Raw genomic sequence first — 14,792 nt, 5'->3', positions numbered from 1 at the left:
GGTTTGAGGAAAAATTTTCTGTACCAAACTATCCATCAAGATGTAATGGTTTATAGGTCATTTTGTATTCGATTCAAATAATGTATAAGATGGTCATTCTAGTTATGGATCATGTGATGATTTCTCTTACCTTTATCTACTAGTGAAATCTAATTTCTAATATGTTTCTTTTTTATGCAGCGGACATTGTATTTGACTATAGGCAGAAGGTCACGAGGTCTTTTGAATATTTGCAAGGCGATTATTACATCGCTCCTTTGTTCTTGGTTAGTTTTTTTTTTCTTATATCTATCTCCTGTTTTTTGTATAATTGTTTACTTGCATTCTGAGTGCTGGGAATCTCATAGTATATCTGATTACTCGTCTTGCTTTGCTTATAACTTGTTGAATACTGAATGAGATTAAATACCGACTTTTATACTTCTAAGATTTCTAGTACATGGCAAAAACATCTTCTTGCTTCTCCACAAACGTTAGCTGGTTATGGTAGGATGGTGTAGTGTGTAAACTATTGACCTCTGCATCCTGCCAACAGTAGGATCTGTGCTGTGTCATTTAGCAGTAAATCATGAAAGTAATCAATGTTTGTCTTGGAATATGAAGTGACTTTGGAAATCTTACTAAGTGGTCTTGGCTATGAAATCTTTCATAGTCACAGATTCACAGTCAATAAGATAAACACAAATCTTACTAAGTGGTCTTGGCTTTACAGAACGGATTAAACACAGCAAAACACTCATCATTTCTCATTAACCTGAAACTGAGATACCATTTCAAAGTATATGTCCTTTATAGGCTACAAAATCAGACTCATACGTGACTTAGGAAAATCATTACCCTTCCTTAACTCTCCTAATTGGAATAGGAAACTAACTTTAACAAAATTAAATTTATTAAATTAAAATATATATTTGGTTACGTGTAAAACCTTCCTGTAAGGAGCAAGTAAAACCATGTAACAAACTAAATAAAATATTGAAGATAAATTAGGGAGTACTCCTGCATCGATCTCCCCCCTCTAAAACAGACTTGTCCTCGAGTTCCTTCTTCCAAACTTGAAGTATCATAGTCCTCATGCTAAGAACTAAATATTAGGACGGGAGGGTATTTTAGATATTATCTTCTTTAATTAGTGTACTTGGGGAATAAGTTGGATTGTTTGTTAGGAAAGTAGTATAATGTATAAATATAGAGTAACATAGAATGCCAAAGGCATGTTGAAAATAGATGAGAAATTGGGTGAGCTTTTAAGAGTTCAAATGGGACGGATCAACCCTCTCCAAAGCTTGAATATTCTTACAATTTGCTATATGTTCTTTTATTAATCAATCTAAGTTCATCTCCTTTCCTTAATTTCTCCATTTTAGCACTACAATCTGTTCAAGCTATGTTAATTCATCGCACCTCCTTGTGCACAATCTTGAATGGTCCTCCTTCAATTAGCTCAATTTTTCCCTTTGAACTGTTCTGCAACTTTTGACTCCTAAGTTAAAGGCAAATATAGTCACCTATTTCAAAAGGAAGTTTGTGCCAAGTATCTAGAAGATGTTGTTGCTATTGTTCCCCTTTTTCCTTCCTGGTCATAGCCTTCTATCATGATCCAAAAGAATAACAAAACTAAGCTCATTTACATGTTTTCCACTTCCTTAGGCCGCTCAAAATTTTGAGGTACCAGCTCCAACTAGATGACTTTATCCCCATAAGAAACTTATATATATATATATTATATATTATAATATATATATAATATATATATATATATATATATATATATATATTGGATGCAAATATGAATCTCATAATCTATCCCATTGTCATGGACGACCCAAAAGTAAAGAACCAAATTGTCATAGGTATGACATTGCACCATCGCTCGTCCTTGAAATTCCTAATAATGAAAGTAATCAATGTTTGTCTCTTTACCCAAAGACCAACTTCACCATATGAATAATATGAATATGATCATTATTTGACGAACAAGATTGTTATGGTATGGGCAGCTTCAAATATAGGTACCTCGAAAGCTTTGAAATTTTTATATTTCGCACTATTTCCCTCTTGTTGATCCTTCGACATCAGGAAACAATTTTCCTCAACTCTTTCTAGTATGTGATGCATTAATAGTGTATCATGACCAAGAAGACTTAGCATGATCCTATTTGGGCGTTGAGAAGCAATCAAGTTCCATGACACTTAAGTTACATCTTGTCTTTTAAAGCCATGTGTGTGGGAGTAAGAGCTACTTTGCTTCTCTTCTCTTCCTTGCTTGAGTCAAAGAATCAGGAATAAACCCCTTAAAATTAGTCGAACTACAGTAAGAAGTTTAAGGTTTATCTTCCTACTTTTCCTGTTTTTGGAACCTGTTAGCTATTTTCACAACCTTACCCTTTGAACTTTACCACCCTCTAAGCAATGGAAAAGATAAACTCTCGAACAAAATAAGCAATTTTAAGTTCTTCCCTTTCATGTAAGTCGCACATTGTTTGGTATTCAACAACACCAAGTTAAAACTTGTCGAAGACAAGTCAACTTCAGTATTGCTCTTTAACAAAATCTTTAGGAACAAAACATCTCTTCATGTGTTTTGAGCTCTTCCAAGTATCAATATTTGTTTTGTCTCCCTGTGAGATCTTTATCAGATTTAAAGTAGAATTTTATATCTTTTGTGTTTATCACGACTCTACTAATCAAAGACTTGTTCTATGTTCCTCACCAATCAAGGTAATATTCTCGATCCAAATATACCACCAAACTCTAGAAGATCAAGATTGTACCTTCTACCTTCATCAAGATTACGAATATTAGATCGAACACTCTTAAGTGAACCCACTTTTTCCTTCGCTTGGCTTAGTAGTATTATGAATAGGTTTTTCATAGACCTCAATCTTTCCATAGTTCCAAGCTGGTCCACAATAATTTTGAGTTGATCATCAATACAAATATTGGCCACAACTATGCAACAATAATAGTCTCATGCAACAAACATGTCAAAACAAACAACCAATTCAACTAAGCCTCGGTGAAAAAAAATAGTTCGTATGTATTAGATAATTTCACGCAACAAAAATATGTGCAGTATTAATTCGAGAATTCTCCAACACAATTTAATAAAGCACTAAAGCAAATCTGATTTTCTTTTTGCTATGCACCAAAGCAATTACCAAGCAAATACTTTCAGCAACAAATTATGAATATGAGTGCCCAGACTTCACAAATATGCTTGACAACCTCGCACCTGCAAGTACGTGAACATAGCTACAGCCTACAGGTTTGGCCTTTCTTTATGATCAACAAATCTTCCAATCAATTTACACCTAAGCAGTAACAGTCTGTTTCGCCAACACCCAATTTGAAGCAGAAATCGCCAGAGTACTGTAATATCAGGAATATGTTGTGTTACTTGTGGCCCCTTGTTCACTCAAAGCAATGAACCAAAGCAACAAATTTGTGTTTTATATCAAGATCGTGTGAGTGTCGTAATAACATATACTTCCTCCGTTTCTAAAATTAATGCGACATTTCCCACCTACACCCTATCCAATGCACTACTAAGTGAAAACTATAGAAGGGTGATATTATGAAATTATGCATTAAGGCGAATCAAATAAGATAACACTTCCCCGTCAAAAAAAAAAAAAAAAAAAAAAAAAGATCAAATTTGACTATGTTATTTTCTTATACATTTGTGAAAGAACATGGGATAAGGTTGGTAGATGAGTAGTGGTTACTATGCAAATGTTGCATGTATTTAGAAAAGGAAGTATAACCTAGGCTCTTGATACCAATTGGTATGGATCTAAATGAATACGTAGAAGAAATAGTAGGAAACGTACTCAAAATTCACTGGTTATGAGGGTTTTTATCAATTAGAGTCAATAAAATAGATGCAAACCTGAATACGTACTTTTTTTGGCTTTGACAAAATCAAAAAACCAAGCAAAACGATCATCAATTTTCATTACCCCAAGTCTGAGATAGCATTGCAAGCATATGCGCTTTTGTAGGCTACAAAATTGGACTCCTAACTGAGTTAGAAAAATGATAACCTTAACTCTAAAACTAATTCTGCTGAAATGAAGACATAATTTTGGTCACATGTGAAACTGCACCATTAAGGGGCAAGTAAAACCGTGTAAATTTAATTAACTTAATGCTACCGCATCATACGTTACCTGGAAAATGTATATCTGATTGTTGAGGTTATGTTTTTATCTGCTCTCAAAAGTTATTTTTAGATGTGGTTGCACATGTGACATGACCAAGATTCATGCTTATTTTGTTGGTTTTATATGTGGCAAGTTAAAAATAATCTGTTCTTTTTTGTATATCCCTTTATGCTACCACTTTTCTGTCTAAATTTCTGGTTTGGGTTTCACAAAGTTTATCCACAATGCATCTCATTTCCCATGTGACAGGATAAAGTTGGTAAGTTGCCGGGAATCATCTAAAGATGGAAGTTTATTCCTTCAGTCATGTTTGTGAGGGTAATCTGTATCTCAAGCTACTGTATTTTTGTTATAATTATAATATATCATCGCACTTTTGTTTTTCCTTTTTCATCTGTCTTCTACATGCATAGAGTCAGTGAGATAAATATTACATGTGTGGTGTGATCTTGGTTTCTCATTTACTTCCTGAAAATATTAGCATATTTCATTTCCACCAGAAATTATGAAAACAAACAATTCTAGGTGCAGAAACTGTATTCATCAGGACAACCCAGGTTCTGCCAGACTAAAAATCCAAAAATTCTTGAATCAGACTAGACCTTAAACATGTGCAACACCCCAACTAATGAAAAATACTATCTGCCTAGTGCTTCGGTAGCATTCCGTATTGTTCAACATTGCTAGAGATAGAAAACTGGAATGCACATAGCTTATTAGTCAGTATATATTACTCCCTCCATTTTTAGATAGATGCTCCATTTTGACTTGTACACTTGCCAATGCACAACTTTGACCATTAATATATCTAATTATTTTTTAGTTAAAATCTATAAAGAAATGATATTTTAATAATATATTTGAGACAAATTCAACGACATCTTGTATGCTAGCATGGGTATTTATACATCTGTATGCAAATATGGTCACAGTAGTGTATGTGATAGTGCAAAAGGCAAAATGGAGCATCTTTTTAAAAATAGACGGAGTATTTGCTAGAGGAATGCTAATCTAGTGGAATCACTTGATACATATCTGCATCGAGACTTGCATCACAATCTGCTGATCAGCTGTCGCCTTCTTGAATTTCCTCATCTGCTTACAGAAATCAGTTTGCATAATATGATGTCAAGAATGTAGAAATAAGAAATAAAAGGAAAAGAGAAGAAGGAAAAAAATGATGAGTTGTTGGTAGTGACTTTTATCTTAAGAAACTATTTTATGTGGTAGATATCAAGAGTTACGTTACAATAAAAGAGCAGACTAAATCAGTTCATATAAGTACATTCTCCATGGATGTTCATCTTGTTATACTCTTTTTCTCTCCTTTTTTTTGGTTTTAGTTACAGGGCCTGCTCTTTTGTCTTCCACATTCTAGAAAATTATTATAGTATCAACAGTAAACTCTGATCTTCTTATGTCTTGTAAGATATTATGTAATTATATGTTTCTCTAGCTTATCTTTACATCATGTTCTAGAACCAGATTATCTATTTATGTTTGTGATCTTTCGATATCTTTGCAAAATCATATTTGTTTTTTAGACTAACATTCTTTTATGCTATTCCTTTTTGGGTTAAGGGAAACTTCAAAGAAAGACTAAAATCTAAGGGTCATGCTTTTATTTACCTTTCTGTTCGTTAACTATATTAATAGAAGTTGATATTTATGATTCTTTCAATTTCTAATTATACGATCATAAATTCCTTTCATGTCTGGTCTTGACATAGGGCTTTATGCTGATGTTTTTTGTTCTGTTATTGCAGTTTGCCACATTGTAAAGAACTACATCGCTCATCTTCTGAACGTTAAAGTTCCTCTGATCCTAGGTAAGCTTATTTTTCTGCTAAGTTGCTTCAATTGGCTACTGAAAAAGAAAAGACAAAGGATAGTACAAGTCTAACACCCAAGCTCCCCATTGGAGGATTTATGTGTGGAATGATTAGTCTGGAAGATATATGCCCCTCCTACTTAAACACCCAAGCTCCCCGTGGATGCTTTGCAACAAAAACGTTGCAAATAATACTAATGATTGAAACTTTGAATGGAAAGACTCTATATGTTCCCTCGAGAACTAGAGGATCTCTACCTAACCTCGATTAGGAGATGCACATAAACCACGATTTATGTGTTCTTGGTATGACAACCAAAATCAACGTAGAAGCACTTGACAATTCTTAAAATCATTTATCTCTACTGTTTTATTGATATGAACGTGTATATATAAGTACACGCTTAAATACTTCTAAACAAGCTTAACTACTAAAAAGATAAATATTATACTAACAAGATATTAAAGACTCTTAACTAAACTTAAGTAAGCATCATACATGCCTAAGATAAGTAAAAACATGCCTAGGATAAGAATTCAGCAATCCTATCTAACCTAGACTCCTAACAAGACTCTATGATAAAGGAATTAGACTACTAAACATAATAGGATTCCCTTATCACTCAAACACCTAAAATAAAGACTTATAAATCAACTAAAATACAAAGTCTCCTAACAGAATTAGGAGTTCTACTCCTACTAGGTTTAGGATTTTAAGAGTCATATTCCTACTAGAACTAGAAAAACACACCAATCCCAATAGAACTAGCATTTGTAGGAATATGACTCTTAAAATCCTAATCCTAGTAAGATTAGAACTCCTAGTTCTGTTGGGAGATTTTGTATTTTAGTTGCTTTATAAGTCTTTATTTTAGGTGTTTTAGTGATAAGGGAATCCTATTATGTTTAGTAGTCTAATTCCTTTATCATAGAGTCTTGTTAGGAGTCTAGGCTAGATAGGATTGCTAAATTCTTATCCTAGGCATGTTTTTACTTATCTTAGGCATGTGTGATGCTTACTTAAGTTTAGTTAGGAGTCTTTAATATTTATCTTGTTATTATATATTTATCTTTTTAGTAGTTAAGCTTGTTTAGAAGTGTTTTAGCGTGTACTTATTTATACACGTTCATATCAATAAAACAGTATAGATGAATGATTTTGAGAATTGTCAAGTGCTTGTGCATTGATTTTGGTTGTCATACAAAGAACATATAAATCGTGGTTTATGTGCATCTCCTAATCAAGGTTAGGTAGAGATCCTCTAGTTCTCGAGGGAACATATAGAGTCTATCCATTCAAAGTTTCGATCATTAGTATATTTGCAACGTTTTTGTTGCAAAGCATCCACAGAATCACATCAAATGTGCTCGAAGCTTTCCCACAAACATTTCTTATAACTATTATAAGTACTGAGATTTAGCTCTCCATATATATCAAAGTGCATCATTATCCAAGAAGGCAAGCCTTAGTAAGAGTAAAACCTCTTTTAAGGGCCTATCACAATGTGTGGGACAAAGACAAAAGACTAATTTGAAATTAGGATGCATTCTTTTTCACTTGAATTTTGGATAACTTATTTGAACTTATCTATATATATCTATATCTAAAACCCAAGGCAATGAATTGTCATGCTACCACATGTGCTCTCCCTCCCAAACAAATGACACAAAGTAAACAATAAAAATATTTGTGGAAAGACTCAAACACACAACCTCTCATTTGAAATACAAAGACATTAACCAACAAATCTACAATCTTATATTAGTTTTTGGGAAAACCACGATAACATACACCCCACAATTATTGCATTCAATATCTGATAAGCAAATAGCAAACTCACAATTACATCCCATAATCCCAAATGACAATTTCATATCTTAAACACAAACCAAATAATTTGAATAGAATAAATTTATGATGAATCCTTTTTTTTTTTATAAAAGTATGATGACTCCTTTGATCTCTTGCATGACAACTGTTCTTTTAATTAAATGACCATCAATCGTATGTTTAGCTTTCATCATCATGTTTAATAGAAATTTTGACTGTATTTCCTAGATCAATTACAAAACCAAAAATACAATCTAAGCTATAGGTGCTTTTTAACTACAATTCTACAAGTGTGTATCAAATTGACTTATAGTCATTTCTTTGTTGTTGAAAAGTTTTAGTCTTTAACCAAAAATATATACATAAAGGATTTAGTTTAGTGATTGTCCCATAAAATTAGGATCCGATTTTTCTTAGTATGTAAGATGACTAATTGGTTATTACACTACTACAAGCATTATAATAAAATATGATATTTCAAGATTATTTTATAATGGTCTAAGATCTAGTTTCGCACATTAGTAAATAAAATGATCCGGGCCTACGGGGGCGTTGTCCGGGTCAACAACTAGTTGGAATTTATATTTGAAACTTATCGGAACTTATTCTTTTTCACTTGGTAACTTAACTTTTTAAGGTGAAGAGCCGCACCCTTTGTTAGAAAAACATGTGCACATTTAGGATGTGTCCTCTTAACATGAATTTTGCTTTGAACTTCTTACACTTTTATGGATCTGACCAGCCTTGACAGGATCTTATTAGCTCGGATTGGAACTTATTGGACTTGGATAGGGGCTCACTAGTTAAAACATACTTCTTCCGTGTTTTTTTACTTGCAACACTTCTCATTATAAGAAGTTGCATCTTACTTGCAACATTGACCTTTTTGGCAATATATTCTCTATTTATCTGTCCTAGCACATGAGGTCCTTATTTTTTTTTAATCTCTTTATCTCTCTCCTCTCCTAAATCTTTGTGCAAAAACATAATATCATAGGCATGTGTACATATAATTTTGAAGTCTCAATCTTTGCAACTAAATAATCACATTACTTGTGTTCTGTAATGGATCTTTTTTACCTTATGTGCTGTGGCATGGGAGCATACATATTATTTAAAACAAAATATCTCTATTGACAGGAATTTGGGGAGGAAAAGGCCAAGGGAAGACATTCCAAACTGAACTTATTTTCCAGGCTATGGGCGTAGAGCCAGTTATAATATCTGCTGGAGAACTGGAATCTGAAAAGGCTGGTTAGAAAGATACCTCTTTCTTTATAATCATCACATATATTATAGTATCAAATTGCTTCTTTTGTAATTATTATGTCATGTTGTGTTAAGTTGAAAACCCTTACCCGAACTAATCCTAACTTATCGGAACTTATTGGCTTCTTCTAGCATTGATTGAACTCAGTTTTTAGCTTTTATATGAACTTGATTGGAATTATTATAACTTATCCTAACATATATATGTTAATTTTGTTTGAAGTTATTGGAAATTATTTGAACTTTCTCTCCTACAAATATTTTCAAGGTCAAAGAACCAGACCTTGAGTTTATATTTAATTATTTACCATGAACTGTCTGTTTTCTTTTCTGAAGTTTGTTTACTCTGTTTCTTTGGGTATGTCTTGCCGCTCTTAGCCTATCTCAAATGTACAGATGGTGCAACTTCAAGCCAATTGATTTTTCAAATAACAATGAATGTTTAAATTTGATACCTTTTTTGAACATTTACTCACATATTAGACTCTACAATAGGATTCATATGTTACCAAACAATTGCATTCTCAATTATTACTGTATTCTAACTGTGGTCCATGATATGTTAAATCACTAATCAATATGGTATCTTTGGTCTTTATGCATCAATGGAATCATTGGTATGACCTTGTTTTTGGACTATAAATTGTCAAATCTAACTTGAACTATAGCACTTAAACCTTTTTTCTATGTCGGTTTACGGGGAGGAAAACCCTTTGTTTAAAAACTGTAGTACAAAGCTTTTTTAAGGAATGCATAACTTGATAGTAATTAACTGTCCTAATTAGGAGTGGTTTTAGCCATTGTTCCGGTAGTAATTGACTGATAGCTATGGCTTGCTAAAGGTAGGAGACATAAAAAAAAAGATTCAACCTCCATTAAATCAAAGCCTTTTGATAGTGATCCTAAGACAGTTTATCATAAAACAAGTTCATATCATTTGGAAATTGATATTGTAGAATGTATAGTGTGAATCCTTATAAGAGTTGTTCAAAGTGGTTGAGTGATGTCTATGCTTTATTTATATATGGTAGGAATTGACTAGAAACATTTCTAGCCACCTTGATATAATGTTAGTTGTCCAACAATCACACCTTGAGCATATTACGACTGTCCTATTCCCCATAATCATTTAAACTTATTGTGGGTCACTTCAGAAGTCACCCATATTAGTTTCAGTTTTCAACACTCCTTTAAGATTGATCGAAATCCATCCTAATTAGAAGTCACCTTGATGTTTCTACTAATGATTTCAAATTGGGAGAAAATATACAAAACATGGTGAAGTTACCTCAAAGAAAATGAATGCCCACCCTGAAAAAAAAAAGTTGCAAAAATGAGCATGAACAGTCAAATTTGATTTTTGGTGCTAGAGAGCCACTAGGGCGGATGATGAGAATCGATCCCAGGATCTTCTGGAATTGGGAGGAAAGCTTTAATCAATTGAACTATCCCTCACTCTCAGCGTGAACAGTCAATTATCCTTGTATTGTGTGGTATCCACCCCCATCATTAGAATTTTGGGCAATTCATTTTCAAGTCATCCTTATTGGCACCTAATCCGTTTTTTCATCTGAAATGGGATAAATAGCCACCGTGAAATGCAGCTGCTTTAAAAATGCCTCTACTAAGTATAAATTAGTGTTTAGAAGTAAAATTACAGATATCTAGATCTCCTTGGACCTTAACAACAGGATTCATAGTAGTCTGTTGTTTGGTATTGTTACAAGAAAGTATTTTATGTATAAATTTTCAATGCTTTTATATGCCAGAGTAATTCCCTTGTGTGCTTCATTTTGTCACTTATCAAAAAGAGGAACCCCATACTATTTTGCCGAAGCAATAGTAGAGGCCTAAGAGACTGATACAGTCAGCCAGTCAGGCTTGTACGATGTTACTTATTGTCTGATTTACTTAACAGGCGAACCCGGTAGACTTATACGGGAGCGATACAGAACAGCCTCTCAAGTGGTCCAGAACCAAGTCAGAAGCTTTTTCTCTTTCTCTACTGATCTACGTATGTTGGGATTTCATTTGTGTACCAAAATAACTGCTTATCTGGCACCGGATAATTTTACGATAACCAATAGTCCATTGGAAACAAGATGATTCTAAACAAAAGGAGCAACTTTTATATCAGCACATTACCTTGTGTATTCGAGTCAACTGTGAAGCTGTCGTAATAGTTTTATTTTCTTTTTCTGACAAGCAATAGAGATATATATTAGAAAGACACCAAAGAAGTCTGTGTCACCCATATACACGAGGAAAAGGACTAATATCTACTAATGTTATTGATCTACTTAAGGATCTATTACCTTCAATAAAATTCCATTAATGGTAGAATACTTGGTGAATAAACACATACCCGTCGTGAAAAGTAGATTAATTATTAAATTTTAGTTAGTTCTTTGAATAAAAATGATTGTAGAATTATATTTCCTGCGTTTCCTTATCTGTATTCAAACCAGTTAGCCTTAGATCTAAACCTTAGCTGATGAATGTTATTAGCTTGTCCATGCCCCAAGAATTAGAAATCCATCATCAATCCAAATAACTAACGTGCCTAGTGCAATTCATATAACCTATATATTGGAACACTACTAAGTTTAATACCCCCGTGCAAAAACATTAACTTTTTGCACATATACATACCTCAAACTCATATAGCCAGCAATAAATTAAGCTCATATAAATAGTTGTGGCCGGCTTATAGCAAACCCTCATTCATATAACATTAAGAAGAAACTTATTCGAGACTAGTCAAAAGAGCCAATCGAATAAACATTGGTAAAAAGTTTGCTGTGTCAATTTCTAATGATGTGGTTTCAGTCATATTATACCTAAGCAAAAGAGACTACTCACACATGTTACAAAATAAATAAATAACTAAAAATGTGGAAATCATCTTTTATTACTCTTTTGAAAAGATAGTTCCACTTGCAATTTCCACTTATGAGAGATTAATATTGGAGGTGAGGTAGAGATTTGGTGAGTGATATACAAATAACATAAGTGGATCCCTTCTATTGTTTGTGCATCTAATTGATCGGTGTATCTGATTATGATCCATTGAGAATTTAAGTCTAATCATGCTTAAAAAGTTGTCAGAGAGAAGACATTCCCCCCCACCCCCACCCCCCCCTTTCAAACTCTTCTCAACTCTGCTGTAGTTTTGTATGTTCTCCAGCACATCTAAGAAATGTGAACTCACAACTATATTAAGCAAATATAATTCATTCAGTTCAGTTTTTTGCTAACTTGAATCAGTTCCACTCTTGCATTGTCTGCTCCAACTTCCAGTACACCTTTGCTTAGGCCGACCTCCACAAATCCCCAAAATCCACAGAAATTATATAAAAGAAATGAATCCTCCATACGGTAAAAATATGAGAAAAGCTCTCAATAGTCTTAACCATCAACGAGAATAAAATATTCAGCTTGGGGACAAGAACAAGAAGAACTATGCCTTTTTTTTTACTCTGATCACTGCCTTTGTGGATTCGACTTGTAAATATATCATGCTTTTATTGTCCTTTTACTAATGCACATGTAAATTTTACATAATTTGTAAATTCTAATAGAATAAAAGGATAATTCAGAAAATTTTAAGCAGTATGTTATATACGTGATGCTAGTGGCAGTAACTTATCACAAGTTGCATGGGATGTGGAAGTTTGTTTGTTTTCCATGCCTAGTATTCTGGTACTGTATTTCATTAAAAATCCTTTTATTATTGTCTTATTTTAAAAAACAGAATCTTCATCTGTAAACTCTACTGCTACGAAATAAGTATCGTAGCTTCCAATTCAAAGACACTGATCCCCAAGGCATACGTCCATAATTTTTCCTTGTTCTCCTTGATCTATACAGGGGAAACTGAGTTGTTTGGTGGTCAATGATATTGACGCTGGCATCGGTAGATTCGGTGAGCTCCTATCTTCTCAAGATAGATACAGATACAAGCTAGATAGTATGACTATACTGTTGACATAAGTGACATTTTTATTGCAATGTTCTCCTTTTTGCAGGAGATACTCAAGTGACAGTTAACAATCAAATTGTTTCTGGAACACTGATGAACCTGGCTGATAACCCCACCAGAGTTAGCATCGGACAGAACTGGCGTGAATCAGACGTTACACATAGAATTCCTATTATTGTCACAGGAAATGACTTTTCAACAATCTATGCTCCTCTAATCCGTGATGGGAGGATGGAGAAGTTCTACTGGTATGTATGATGTCCATTATCTCAAAGGGCTTTGACAACACGACCACCTTTAGTCAATTGATATGGCTGTAAGCCTTGCAACCTGCCATCAGGCCCATCATTATTGATTTTTGTGGTCGTTGAAGCTCTTTTTTCTTCTTTTATTTTGGTTCTAAATAGGAGCTAGGCCCCGACAAGACAATGAACTTTGTTAGGAAATAGGTGTTGTAGTTTGATTAATGCGGAACAGAAAATCAATGAAATAATGAAGGTGAGAAAACTATAAAGATGAACAAACAAAAACACAAGGATTTACGTGGTTTAGTCAAATTTGACCTACATCCACAGGTGGGGGATTAGAGCTTCTTCACTATAATGGAGAAAATCAGAGAGAATAATACAAGAGTCCTAAATCTAGAGGCTAAAAGTGTTTCATAAGTTGTGTTAATAATAATGAATACTAAGAGCCCTTTTATAATCATAAGGAACCCGTACAAACCCTAAAAGATAACTTAAGAACGAAAAAATATCAAGATACGCGTTCAGCGCCCGACCCGCAGGGTGACCCGCGCCGCGCGGCCAGTCATCCCCATTCTCACAGATGTTCTGCCCGCCCGCGGGTTCTCGAGCCCGGTACGAAACAGCTTCGTCAGTCATTCGTAAAACAGGCGTAACTTTCTCGTTTCTTATCGGAATTTGGCATATGACCTATCATTGGAAAGCTCTTTGAACAAGCTATCACCTCCAATTTGAATCACATCAAAACCATTTATAGATTGGGATATATGTGCATTCAAAGTCAGCCTTACGCCATTCACAAGATTTCAAGTCATAATTAACAAATCTCCACCTTGACTTGAAACCGATCAAAGAAGGTAACTCCACCTTGAACAAGAAGTGATGCTCAACAAACAAAAAAACACCATAGAACCTCCACCTTAAACAAAATTCCATAAACCTACCCATTGTAGGCAATCCAGAACGGACATCTTCTATAACTTGTGTACCGATGCGTCTTCGAACACAAAATCTGTATACAAAACCATCACATGGCCTAGATCGAGAGTATAAAGTCACCAACACCAAGCATGCTTCCTCAAATTGACCAAACTCTCTTCAAACACTTCTTCATCTCAACAACAAATTCAAAAGCAATTCTGGAAACTGAATGACAACAATAATTTCTAAATTGCAATAGTACTTAATAAACATAAAAGTACCAAATTTGAGATAAGAAATAGCATAACTGGAACAAAATCTAATGCATAACCAAGATTGTTACTTTATTGGAAACTCAAAAACAATCTATCATAGACTCCATAGCAAAATCCACACGGTTTCTCGTTTTACCAAGAGATCTCAAAAAAAGGGCACCAAACATAAAGAGATCGTAGAAACCGCAGCCCCAAATATTGTAACCCTAAAATGCAAGATCATCATCAAAAACAGCATCGGCAATATTTGTAGATTGACCCTCATTGGACCT

At 33.9% G+C, this 14,792-nt stretch overlaps 1 protein-coding gene across 1 annotated transcript in view; it reads left to right on the top strand.

Moving 5' to 3' along the window:
• LOC104901412 (ribulose bisphosphate carboxylase/oxygenase activase, chloroplastic) overlaps positions 1-14,792 on the top strand; it is a 28,918-nt gene that overhangs the window by 1,290 nt on the left and 12,836 nt on the right. The window contains exons 2-8 of the mRNA XM_010688985.4: positions 181-266; positions 4,416-4,425; positions 5,933-5,995; positions 8,969-9,082; positions 11,016-11,077; positions 12,968-13,022; positions 13,126-13,327. Coding sequence (XP_010687287.1) covers positions 181-266; positions 4,416-4,425; positions 5,933-5,995; positions 8,969-9,082; positions 11,016-11,077; positions 12,968-13,022; positions 13,126-13,327 — 592 coding nt within the window. The remainder of the gene's footprint in view (positions 1-180; positions 267-4,415; positions 4,426-5,932; positions 5,996-8,968; positions 9,083-11,015; positions 11,078-12,967; positions 13,023-13,125; positions 13,328-14,792) is intronic.

The sequence above is a fragment of the Beta vulgaris genome, chromosome 8 (genome assembly GCF_026745355.1).
Source record: "Beta vulgaris subsp. vulgaris cultivar EL10 chromosome 8, EL10.2, whole genome shotgun sequence".
Lineage (NCBI taxonomy): Eukaryota > Viridiplantae > Streptophyta > Magnoliopsida > Caryophyllales > Amaranthaceae > Beta > Beta vulgaris.
The sequence above is the reverse complement of the archived record's forward strand: the minus strand, read 5'-3'. Positions and strand labels throughout refer to the sequence as shown.